We start from the raw sequence: 13,207 nt of genomic DNA, 5'->3' as shown, positions 1-13,207 counted from the left end.
TTGTCTACAAGATATTGCAAGCCCTGTGGATTCCTTTTTACTAAATGGGAAAAAAGGTTGATAACAATCAACCGTATTCTGTGTCCAAATGGCAAAAATCTCTTGTTATCACTAGAAAAAAATGAACATTCACAACTTTATTTATACATCTAAAATAATCACAGTAATACAGAGTATTACAAATTTACCGATCACATAGCTGATTTTTAAATTTAAATGTACATTATTATAATATGGATATTGCAATATTAGAAGAAATAATATGTCTTTTAAATATTCCAATATTTAATTTTAAAAAACCCTGCAATTAATCATAGCATATTATTTCTAGAAAAGATTTTCCAGAAAGTAATGCAGGCAAATGAATACAAATCTTAGTTGGTTTTTACAAACCTACTGCTAGAAGAAACTCTTTGTCAGCTTTATGGTCTTCTACCCTGATAGTCTAGAGCAATGCAGTTGTTCTAGAGCATCAGCCTCTGCAGAGCATTTCTCACATTGAACGTGGTGCAGAGCAGCAGTTGGGGTTGAGTTTCTTATTACATCAGAACTGAGTGCAGAACAGAACTCAAGAGCCAGCTTGATGATCACATTTTAACAAAGTGTGGAAAAGTATAGTGGAAATAATGATAGAGAAGAAAAGCAGTGTACTCAGCTGGGAGCAACACAAAAGTCCTAAAGAATTTGTAACTTTCACAGCTCATGGTCCTTTACACCTGTCAGTAACTGTGCTCAGAGTAGCATCCTTAGAGTTTTTAAACATGTCATTGCCTCTAGTTCCTGTATCCTAAGTATTTCTGCATAATAGTTTTTGACCTGTGTTTTTTCTTCCTGAAAGCTATGTACACATGATTTCTGTGACCCATGTGCTTTTCAGGGTCAGGCTTATAGACATTATGCCTAATTCCAAAGGTACTAATTATTTTAATTTCATTACCATATTAAGTTCGAGGCAGATCTTTTAAAAATCTCATGCTAAAGTCCCATATATGTGTCTTGTTCTCCAGTTTGGTGCTTGAGTGGCAATTTTACTTTTTCCAATATTCATTATGTTATGTGCCTCAGAGGATTTCTGGGCAGAGCTGTGTATCCTGACATAGCACTCTAATCTCAAAATGTCACAGCAAATGTTAAAGCAAGCTAGGAAAAAAATAAATTAATTTGGGCTGAAATATCTGTTCTTAATAATCACTTCCAATAATGTAAGTTAATAGTATCTATGATTCTTAGGTAGTCCAGGTAACCTTCTGTAGGTATTTGCAGTCACTGTAACACTGAAGTAGACTTTTCAGCGATACATGTGGCCTGTTCTAGCTGCGTACCCTTTTCATTTTTAATGGCATGTCTGTTTACATATAGGATAAAGATAAACCTTTGTCTCAGGATAAAAGAGAAGTGTCTGAAAAAAATGCATCTTAATTCTTCTGCATTCTCTTAGTTTACAATTAGAATGGTTAGAGTTGCCTTTGCTTTTCACTGTCTGGGCTGTGCTGTGGCTGAGGAGCTGGTGTAGCAGCTAATGAGAAGTTTCTTGAAGAGGGGTGGATGGAAGGACTAAAGAGTCATGAAATTTAAACAGCTGTTAAAATCATCACTAATTCTATAGTGAGTTTTCTGCTTTCTCAGATTGCCTGTTAACTCCAAAGCTATTGTCTCCTATAGCTTTTTACATTATTACTAGGGAGCAGGATAACTTTATGCAGCCAGAGAAGGTGTGTTTGGTTGCGTCTCTTCTATAGTCTCATTGCATATACTCTGTGTCTGCTACAGCTGACCTTGCTGACAAGTAGCTGTGATGCTCTGTCAGGATTCTGACAATCAAACATTCTGTGCTGTACAGCAGAGGGAGAGGGCAATATAATATAATATATATAAAATTATGTGTTTTATACATATGTATATAGATGGAGCCCATCCAAATAATAATTGAGGGCCTCTGCCCACAAGAGTGAGCTTTGTGATGTCTTTCAACCCTTAGTTTTAAATTATAGCATATATTTATAGAAGACAACTCCAATGCAGATCTTCTAGGAGATCTTCCCCTTTCAAGTCCACTATTTCAGCATGGTGACTCAACATAGTCATTTTCCAGGCCACGGCGAAACCGAGCGGTCAGGGTACGGCTAATGACAATGACCCGGGGTGCCATGCAGTCCTCACGCCTGTGAAGGATGTTCCATATGAGAATGGCAGCTGCCAGCGTGGCCAAAAGACAGGCTCCGATGTTCAGATAGCAAGACCAAGAGAGGTTCGTGTATGGTCCGATGCGGTAGAAAGTCACCAATCCGATAACCAGAACAAAACCTGCAAGGAGAATGTGAGGATTATTTTTAATGTGTTATTCTCTTCAATTTCTGTAGTGGCAAGATGCCCTAGGCCAACATTCATGAGCCTGTAAAGCCTTTCCATCCCTGTTAGGATGTGCTGTATGCGTTCGTGAAGGCATATTCGGGCATGATGATATATGCAAAGACTGGGTGCCTGAAATGGAGTCTCAATGTTAGGTTTAAATCTGTTCACTCTGATTTAAATTTCTTACTCCCACTTAGCTGTAGTTCATGTTGTGGTTTTTTTCCCCATCCTCTTGTCTCACTTACACAGTTGTCCTCTATCTTATTCCTGTTGCCAACACAGAAAACTGATATATTAATGATAATTATCATGAAAATATTTTATTCAAAATATGGTATGCTTATTCTGAAATTTTAAAATTTTTGTTTAAGGTACGCCACTATTGTAAAATTCAAAGATGTTGAATAGCTAAATATCTTACAGAAATGAAAAAAACTAAACAAGTACAGAAGCTTAAAGAAAAGGGAAGGTGAAATAAATGGGACTTTATGGTTCTACTTTTTCTTTGCTGAAAAAAAGTGTTATGAGGCAGGAGTAATATCATGTCTCCAGAAGCTACCAAAGGCAAGGATTCCATTCCCTTCCTTATCTTAAGCCCAGCAGTAAGTTCCCTAAAAGGTAGGTAATACTAGCATAATAACACTGCGCTTGTCTAGCATTTCTACCCAGATGTCGCAATGCGATTTGCAGAAAAAAAATGGAAAAAAATGTTTTCCACGTTCTTTTTGGTAGACACCACTGATAAATAGTAATGTTATTTCAGAGATGATGTGGGGTGACTTTTCTAGTCATACAGGAGGTCCATGTTAGAACAAGGGGCAGAATCCATATGCCTTGACTCCTACTTTTTTGTTACAAAGACTGTCCTTTCCCTGAAGGATGCATTGATAAGCATACAATTACTTTTCTGCCCTCTGTTTTTTCTATTAGTCTCTCTTCCCATCCCTACTCACAAATAAAAATACTTTTCAGCTTTTTAAGAGAAGTAATTTATACATGTAATTAGATTGAAACAAACATATAATGAGATAAATATGCCTCATTAACAAAAAAAACGTATTCTCTTTGTTCTCCTGCACACTTCCTTCATCGCCACCACCATAACGCAAGAAATATTGACAAAAGGACTCCTTCATGAAGGAATACTAGAGTAAACAAAGGCCATAAACAGCCAGATTACTTCTAGATATATTCCTAAGTTTGTGGGCAAGGACAAGTCAAGAGTAAGTAAGTTCCAGTGCCTGGATGCTGTTTTCTCAGCTGTGCTGCTTGCAAACACTGTTCCCACAGATACATGGCAATGCTCTGAAATGGTGTGACACCTGCCTCTGGTCCTTAATTTTCCATGAAAGAGCACATCCTCAGTATGCATTGTATTGAGTTGCTTTCTAAAAAGAGTACTAGTAATGCAATGAAGATGGAAAAGACACAAATTATATATACAGGTAAAAAAATAGAGGAGGGAAATGAAATACAAATAGGGGGGGAAAATAGTTAAGTGGGCATGACACTTTTACTATTCTGAGAGTTAGTAATGTGAAGGCTGAAGTCCCCCTTCTAATAAACAATGAATGAGTATTAACTCAGGAGATGTCTGGCATCCTCAGCTCTCTTGTGTCTGCCTAGAAGGTGGTTTGTAACTCAGTTGCTTGCCACACCCTCTCCTCCTGAAGTAGCACTGTCCCACAGATGGCATGTACAAGAGAGGGTTTGAAGTGAGGCATCTTTTCCTAAGGATATATGAGGAGGAAATACATTCTTACAGGAGGAGTAGCTCTTTCCTGCTCTTTTGCTCACTCTGCAGTGTGAAAAAAGTCTAATGTATTCTGGGTGGCTTTTAGGCTCTTGAGTAGTCTCAGTTGTAAGGACAGCAATTAATAACTCCTTGGTTGTTTTTTTTAAGTAAGTCTAGGAGTTATGTAACGGTTCAGCTTAGTTATAAATGAAAAAGTTCCATCTGGGATAAATGTGGCCACATGGAGCGTATTGACCTAATTGATTTGCAGAAATCGCTGCTCTGTACAATAATTATTTGCTAGCACTCCCAAGTTGAGTCTGCAGACTTACTTAGGAGGCCATGTTAATGTTAGCCAAGTTGGATATGGTATCCCAATACATAGGTGGGCATCTAGCATTATTTCAAAGTATACAGGTTTGAAAGTTGCTTCTCCGCTCCTATTAAAAAAATATTGAGTTACAGTTAAGGTAAAAAAAATTGTGCAGTTGTGCTTTTGACAGATCAGTCTTAAATCTTCATTTTTTTTTTCAGTAATCATTGTTGGATGGCACACCTTCTATCAGATTATGCATGCTTTTAAAAATCCTGGTCTCCTGAAGCCAGGCAGATGTTATCCACATCCTTGGATGGACTGTTGAAGGCAAATCCTCTGTCTCTGAAGGAGTTAATTTGTCTGTATATTCATACACTTAGCTCATCATTACACGAAAGTGGAAATGCTCTCTCCTTGTGCATTCAAAATCCTTGCTGAAGTTTGCAAATGTTTTTTCACGTTCATAGAACACTACTTTTGTCCCTAAAGCCACGGTTAATCGTACTGTTCCTTTTCTGTGATGTTTCCTTGAATTGCTTTTGAATTCTCATGACTCTGTTGTTTGGTGTTATCTGCGTCTTGTATGACTTTAATCTATTTCTTTATTGTTAGCAGTAATAGCATACAAGAAGACTGCAGCAGAGCTGGGAAACAAAATAGTTTTCCCTCATTTCCAGTGTCATTCTCTGAGTTCAGTTTGTCCTGAAGCACAGTGGTAGAGAAGAGAGGGGGAGATCAGATCCTGCAGTGTGGAATACATCGGGTTTTTTAAACTCTCCTCTGAGATGACTTGGGTCCCCATCTGTGGAACCAAGATGATAAAACTTTTCTCCTGTGTTTTGTTTTGTATTTCAGGGCTTTGGGAGCAGAGTGTGCTAGTAGTAATGAGCTTATAGTGCATGTGTGTCAATATGTCTACATTTGAGGTCTTTAGGTCTTATAATACAGATAAACGCTTATAGTGCTTTGCTCTTCCACAGGTTGCAGTCAAAGGATGTTATATACCAATTTTCTCGGAAAGGTAGGGAATTAAGAAAAGGGAGATTGTTTGCACCTCCTGTGGCCAAGTTGTGGACCTGTATCTTTTCAGTCTGGTTTAAAATTCACAGGAAGGAGGGTACTGAGGTACGATCCAAGAGACCCATCTTACTGAGGAGTCTGGCATGTGACAAAACTTTGTGTGGTCATTCTTCCTTTTCAGTTTTCCTTTCAGAACTCTTTTCCAGTTCACATACACTTTTCACAGGGAATCCAAAAATCATTAAATAAGTTTTAAAAATGTGTGAAGCAAATCATAAAGTCTTAAGCAGGAAGAACTTTGAACCTAAGCTGTTTGTACCACTGACCACTTACAGGTACCTCTAAGGGACAGTTCTAAATATCAACAACAGTCCACTTTACGCTATCTTGTATTTGTTTGAGGCTTTCTTGGCAGAGGAAGCTAGGTTCAGGAGCATCAGTTACACAGAGTAACCCTGATGATATGTCGTGTCTTGCAGCTTAATTTCTAGTTACTGAACTGTGGCTGGTGCTTTCCCACTGCAGGTTGACAGGTATTTACTCTGCCATTATCTCTAGCTTAAAGAAGTAATGGATCATTAGCACTTCTAGTTTCCTTACTGAAAGTTGGGTCTGCTTGTGCAAACCTGCTGGGAAAAACTGTTAGGGTTCCTTGTGCCTGAGAGCTGTACTCCCTTGGGCATGAGTTTTGCCCCATTCTTTGCTCACTTAGCCAAGGCAAGCAGCACTGATCTATCTACATTCCTTTAAGGCACAGTAGAAGCAAATAAACATTGTAGGATATTTTAAATATTTAAATTTTTTCCCCGAACACGCAGCTTTTAATTAAATTACTTAGCTTTTTCTTTCTTGCTTATGTATCACTTATGGGCTATTACTGTCCTAAAACAGCTACACATGTCCATGCTAGACTGGCCACTTCATGATCTCCCTTCCATCCAATGGAGCATTATCCACCAGGAAAAAGCACTAAGGCTTCATTACAGGTCCCAGAATAAAACCATTTATGCTAGCAAGACTATTTCCCATCGCAGGCCCTTTGCCTGAACCCTCATCAGATGAACAGCCAGTCATGCAAGAGGCTTCCTCTCCTTTTGCAGTTCATAGAATAGAATCATAGAATCGTTAAGGTTGGAAAAGACCCTTAAGATCATCGAGTCCAACCGCTAACCTATCACTGCCAAGTCCACCACTAAACCATACCCTCAAGCACCACATCTACCCTTCTTTTAAATACCTCCAGGCATGGAGACTCAGCCACCTCCCTGGCCAGCCTGTTCCTATGTCGGACAACCCTTTCCTTGAAGAAGTTTTTCCTAATATCCAACCTAAACTTCCATGGTGCATCTTGAGGCCATTTCCTCTCATCCTTATCGCTTGTTACTAGGGAGAAGAGACCGACCCCCGCCTTGCTACAACTTCCTTTCAGGTAGTTGTAGAGAGTGATACGGTCTCCCCTCAGCCTCCCTTTCTCCAGGCTAAACACCCCCAGCTCCCTCAGCTGCTTCTCATAAGACTTGTTCTCTAGACCCTTCACCAACTTCGTTGCCCTTCTCTGGACACGCTCCAGCACCTCAGTGTCCTTCTTGTACTGAGGGACCCAAAACTGCACACAGTACTCGAGGTGTGGCCTCACCAGGGCCGAGTACAGGGGTGCAATCACTGCCCTGCTCCTGCTGGCCACACTATTCCTGATACAAGCCAGGATGCTGTTGGCCACCTTGGCTGCCTGGGCACACTGCTGGCTCATGTTCAGCCGGCTGTCAGCCAGCAACCCCAGGTCCTTCTCTGCCAGGCAGCTCTCCAGCCACTCCTCCCCAAGCCTGTAGCGTTGCCTGAGGTTGTTGTGACCCAAGTGCAGGACCCAGCACTTAGTCTTGTTGAATCTCATACCGTTGGCTCCAGCCCAACGATCCAGCCTGTCCAGGTCCCTCTGCAGATCCTTCCTGCCCTCCAGCAGATCAACGCTTCCACCCAGCTTGGTGTCATCTGTAAATTTACTGAGGGTGCACTCAATCCCCTCATCCAGATCATCAATGAAGATATTGAACAGGACCAGCCCCAACACTGAGCCCTGGGGAACACCACTCGTGACCGGCCGCCAGCTGGATGTGACTCCATTCACCACCACTCTCTGGGCTCGGCCGTCCAGCCAGTTTTTAACCCAGCGCAGAGTGCACCTGTCCAAGCCGTGAGCAGCCAGCTTCTCCAGGAGAATGCTGTGGCAGACAGTGTCAGAGGCCTTCCTAAAGTCCAAGTAGGCAATGTCCACAGCCTTCCCCTCATCCACTAATCAGGTCACCTTATCATAGAAGGAGACCAGGTTAGTGAGGCAGGACCTCCCTTTCATAAACCCATGCTGGCTGAGCCCGATCCCCTGGGTGTCCCGCCTGTGCTGCGTAATGGCATTAAAGATGATCTGCTCCATGACCTTTCCTGGCACCGAGGTCAGGCTGACAGACCTGTAGTTCCCCGGATCCTCCTTCCGACCTTCTTTGTAGAGTTCTGTGTCAGTGTCTGAATGAGGGGAACTGGGAGGAGGTAAAGGGTTTGATTGCTCCCTGAGTTGGGAGATAGCAGGAGTGAGTCACTGGAACTCTTGAGAGAAAAACGCAGGATCTGTTTAGAATACTTTGCTGTAGGCTAGACAGGAACTGACATTTAAGAAGAGAGAAAAACATGACAGAGGTGGGAGAGTTGGAAGCGTGTTACTGTAGGGTTTCCACAATTAGTTTTACAGTTCTGCCAGTGTAAGTGAGCTCCAGAATAAAAATGTCACTGTGAACATTATTTTCCAGCATTCTTATTTCCTATTAGTGTGACCTGATATTGGATTTATAAATGTAGGAAATCAAGAGCAAAGGGTGAAGAAATCATATCGATTCAAAAAGACTGTTTGCATAGGATGGTATTTAAATTTTGATGAATGCTGCTTTTGTAAAGATGATGTGTGAAAACTCCCAAAGCTTGCTTGGAGAGATTTTGTCTGTAATAACTTAATCAAAATTAGACTTCTTGAAGCAAAGTGTTCCAACGTGCTTCTTATGCTTTCCTTGCCTGTAGAGTGGTGCTCTTGTACACCAGGCAAGAATTGGGATGGAACATTTAGCAGTGAGTCTGTTCTCTAAATGACTGGGCAGTCACATTCAGTTCACTTATTTGTGCCAGCCTGGTCCTCCTCCTTCAGCGGTTCCCCTTTCTTAGGGAGAGTAGGCTTATCCATCCATCTATCCATCCGTCTTCCCTCTGTTATATGGCTGTATCTGAAGAGTTTTCCCAGTTTGGATGAAACTATGAATAATTATGTGTGTACCATTTGGTTACAAACCCTAGTGCACCGATGCAATAATACTCAGTTTCTGTAAGGAGAGAGAATGAAACTGAAGTTTGACTAACATTTTATTTTTACTAACATAGCTAAAGCATGATATTGGTATCTCCTGTTTTGCTTACTGCCTTCGCTGTGTTATTAGCATTAGGAAATCTTTGACAACATTTTATTTGTTGCCTTTGAATATTGTTAAATATTCAATTAGTGTATTGCTTTTGTGAGATTTTAGTGTAGGAAAAATGGTGTTGGAATTCTACTCCTGCGGATTGTTGTGTTACATGAATATAACTCGGCTGTTAATGTAAATATACCAGTGCAGAATTTGGCTCTGTAGGCAGAACAGTTAGTAGTACACCTATAAAAATTAACTTTGTATTAAGATTAGTTTCTGTGTCTATGACTAAAACTGTCTGTGGCAACTTTTTGCTTTTTAGATAGGTATTTGTAACATTGAATAACAATGTCTGAAGTTAGTTTCAGTATTCCAGTGAAATACCTGGAGGCAGATGGCTTCCCAGACTGTTTCCCATAGGTAACTCTACCAAAAATAACCAGAAAATTGCTCTACTTGCTATCAGTCTTCTTGATCTCTTAATTTACAATACAGTTAGAGGAGGGCTGCAGATGGGAAATATTTCTTTACATTTAGTAATTAAAATATTAAACATTTTCATCTGGTTTTCATTTATCTTTTGTAGCACTGACAAGACTTTTAGATGCATGGCTGAATTTCCCTGAATTAATTTCGTTATGTATGTCAGTCGATTTCAGATCATTTTATTGTGTATTCTCTAAAGTCTGCACAGAGGCCACATCTTTACTAAAAATCCTGATGAGATTAAAGTATTTTATTTTCCCATAGAGCTGCTGTTTATCTCTAGTTGTTTCCCATCCGTAGCAAAACAAGCCTGGATGGGGGGTGCTTTTCCGTTGGGGAAGGAAACAGATAACGAATTCACTAGGAAGACTTTTGGTTGGGACAGTATTGACTGTGTGAGTGGGGGTGGGTTGGGAGATTGTTACTTTTTGAACTTACACTTCAGATCTGTATACTGAATTTCCTGTTTGACTGTAGCTGGCTGCAAGCCAACTACAGATTTTTAGCATTTTAAAAGAGCTCTCACAGTCACTTTTTTGTTTCTGTGATAGTTTGTTTTTGGTTTGGTTGTTTGTTGCAAACAGGGAGGGGAAAATTTTCACCCTCCTACTCTGTGTACCCTGTAAACGTTTACAGGGAATGATTTGGCTGCAGTGACTCACAAGCCTGAATAAGCTGCTTGTAGGAGCTCAACCATATTTATTAAAGTGAGATAGATTCCTGAAGTGTGATTGCTATAGGACTTAGGTAAATTATTAATCAAATAACACCTTTTCCTGTGTCAGCTTGGCACAAGAGAGTTGTTAGAGTGCAAGGCATATGTGGAGCTTCTGTAATAGTTGTGTGCTCTTCATTGTAGTACTGGGCTGAAAGTTGTAGAAGTATGCTTGCTTTGGTCTATAATGCCACAGAGACTTCAGTTGTGTTTGAGTTGTCAGTTGTACCTTGTTGAGTACAATAATAATTTCCTTCCAAGGATTTTGGTAGAATGTAGCATCTCTTAGAATTAAAAAAGTTATGAGTAGCAAAGCTTCTCAGGGGCAATAAGACCCTCTTGTCCTTCACTTTTCACCACTGAATTACAGTGGCCTTCCACTTGTGATGTTCTTTGAGTTTGTCAGTCTCTCTTTGTCCTTAACCTGGTAAGGTTGGGAGATGTAGTCAGCATAAGGCAGTGTCCATCTCCTGATGCTTCAAAGGGTGAGAGTTGCATAACTGTGGATCTAGCCAAGCAACTCAGTTTGAAACCCATTTTAGGAGGCACATCCATGTGTATATAATATGCATGCTCATAACCAATGAAGTGAAAGTTTGAGTTGAAGAACTTTTCATTTCACATGCTTTCTGTGTTACTGCATTATTTCTAATGCTGTGTCTGTCATAAAACATGTTCCTTATACTTGCATAGCCAAATTATATTTATCTGGTAATATATTTGTTATTGTATTTCTAATCAGAATACATGCCCTTGACACTGAGATGCTACAACAAATCGCCTGCTACTCGTATTAGCATTTAAACATGAAGAATATATGCAGATCTTCTCCCTGCTGCAGTTATACCAGTTGAAGTGTTCAACACCCTTCTTGTGAGCTACCGCCCTTCCCAGTTTACTGGTTCAGCTGCTTACATGAACCATTTTGGTCATAAATGAGTGAGATGGGCTTCCATATTTTAAGATCTTTGCAAATGCCATTCATTTTGCAAATGTGTGAAAGCAAGTTAATTTTATTTTGAGGTTTTCAGGCCCCAGAAAGAACATGCAAATCTGGTACTGTGGTGAAATAAAGAGAAGAAATAATGAAAACATTTAGCACAAATCAAGCAGTCAAGTTCTCTCTTTTTGTTATGATTTTTAGGTTATTTACAGTGTCTCATTTATTTGCTTCCTTTTCAGGAAGCATTAAGTTTACAACTCCATAGACTTCATCTTAGAACAGATCTGGCTTGAGGGTGTCGTGAAGGAAAAAGGTGGAAGGAAGTAATACAGAAATCAGGATCACATTGTGAATGTCTTCAGCTATATTCTCCAATAGCAGCTTTGCTGGTGTGTTCTGCATTAAGATTTTCTGGATATCAACCAATCCAAAGTTGTAGTACCCAGAAAGAAGAGAGAAGGTAAATGGTCTAACAATCGTTTGCTTTAGGTTTAATAGCACAGAGATGAGAGTATGTGTGAACTCATATTTCCTGTGATGCGTTAGGGGTCTGGAGTGAAACGCAGTGTCAGCAGAAAAACACAGTAGGAAAAGCTAGAATGCAGTGCTTGAAATTCGAGTGAGGTGAGATTGTAATTTATTTGGCTGTAAATGACAAGCTCAGTAGGAACACAAAATATTTTAATCTTCATGATATTATGTATTGAAGTAATTTAATGCTGGAAATGGATTGGCAAGAATATTAATCATTATGACTCAGGTTTATTCCTATCTTGGACTTTCAGAAACTAGGATGAGATCTAATGTAAGGGATATTTTGTCCTGGATTTTCCCCATTATGTTTCTAACATTTTACTCTGAAGTCTGTGATAATCACTATTTTTCAAGATGAGAGACATAGCTAGAGTCCCTTAAGGTCTCATCTAGTCTAACAGGTTACTGCTTGTAGTAGTTTAATTTTCTCTGAAGTGCTCTTTATTCCCTATCCTGTTAGTATGGATTTCCCTTTCCAGCTGCTCTTCTATCAGCTCTGTTGTCCATCCTATATTCAGCACAGTGAGTTTGTAACAGTTCCTTGGAAAAAAACAGAAAACCCAAAACCCTCTAGAGGGAAATTTGAGTGTTGACACAAAATTCCACATACAGTGCTGGTTCCATTTTCACCACACGCCTTTCCCAAAGCAAACAGCTCACTTTCCTGTTAACCAGGAGGTGTGAGGTTGCGGAGCTTTGGAGCTGTGTGAATCCCATTGCTGTCCCAGGGGCAATGCTGTTTCCTCTCTTCTTTCCTTCCTCTTTGCTTCCTGGGGCTTTATTTTCTGTCAGAGGTCCATCCTTTTTGAATGACTGTCAAATGCTTGTGCAGGTGGCAGAAGTGAAAAAGCAGTGGAGCCTGGAGTCGTCGCAAGCTCTACTGGGATCAGAGATGGTCAATTTGAACTTGTGATAGGGTTTGGAAGGTAATACATAGTACACTTTGTTTTCTAAAATGAAAAGCACTTTTGTTCAGACCTCAGGAAACTGTAATGAAACCACACTTAATGTTTCAGTGGGTAAGCTCTGACTAAAAATAAGTAAATTGTAGGTTGACTTTGTGACTCTGAGCCATATACTCAAGCATTCCTCCATAATATTAGATTTCATTCTATTAGTGACCATTGTGGTTCCCTTCAGCACTTGTTGGCATATTCCAGGATGAAAGTTAGAGATCAAACAGAAATTAGAATTATAGGGGACATGATTCAAGATAAATTTTTCTGAAATTATTGACAGGACAAGCAATTGCAGAACAATTCTCCAGATCATTTGGATTTTGAAAAGGAAAAAAAGGGAGGTGGGTGCTTGTGTTTTCAGTAACGTATTTGAAAGTGTAATATATAGAAATTATGCAGCCAGCACTCAAAAGATATTTAATAAGATCTAAGTGTTTATATTCTTAAATATTGCTTGCTCTTCTCACCCCGATGATCTGTCTGTCCTAAAGTACATTGGCTTTAACCCTTAAAATGAAGTAGGGGAGAGCTTCACAGTGATTCTCTTGGGCTGTTTTACATGGACAAAGTGCCTTTAAATACAAACTTTGTATCCACTGTTCTGATGTTTTTGCCTAATACTGCTGCTTTACTTTGAAAATAGATGAGAGGTTACCATCTGGGAGTAGAGGCTCAGAGGCTGAGGCTTATAGGATAAGGGGTGG

General features: G+C 39.9%; 3 protein-coding genes across 4 annotated transcripts in view; 2 read left to right on the top strand and 1 right to left on the bottom strand.

Moving 5' to 3' along the window:
* LOC104053172 (major facilitator superfamily domain-containing protein 1) overlaps positions 1-13,207 on the top strand; it is a 284,336-nt gene that overhangs the window by 120,258 nt on the left and 150,871 nt on the right. The window lies entirely within an intron of this gene.
* Positions 1-13,207, top strand: part of IFT140 (intraflagellar transport 140) — a 90,362-nt gene that overhangs the window by 37,181 nt on the left and 39,974 nt on the right. The gene's annotated exons all lie outside the window — the stretch shown is intronic.
* Positions 123-13,207, bottom strand: part of TMEM204 (transmembrane protein 204) — a 32,129-nt gene continuing 19,044 nt past the window's right edge. The window contains exon 3 of the mRNA XM_064462267.1: positions 123-2,304. Within this exon, the coding sequence (XP_064318337.1) occupies positions 2,060-2,304 (245 nt within the window). The 3' untranslated portion in view covers positions 123-2,059. The remainder of the gene's footprint in view (positions 2,305-13,207) is intronic.

The sequence above is a fragment of the Phalacrocorax carbo genome, chromosome 10 (assembly GCF_963921805.1).
Source record: "Phalacrocorax carbo chromosome 10, bPhaCar2.1, whole genome shotgun sequence".
NCBI classification, from domain to species: domain Eukaryota; kingdom Metazoa; phylum Chordata; class Aves; order Suliformes; family Phalacrocoracidae; genus Phalacrocorax; species Phalacrocorax carbo.
The sequence above is the reverse complement of the archived record's forward strand: the minus strand, read 5'-3'. Positions and strand labels throughout refer to the sequence as shown.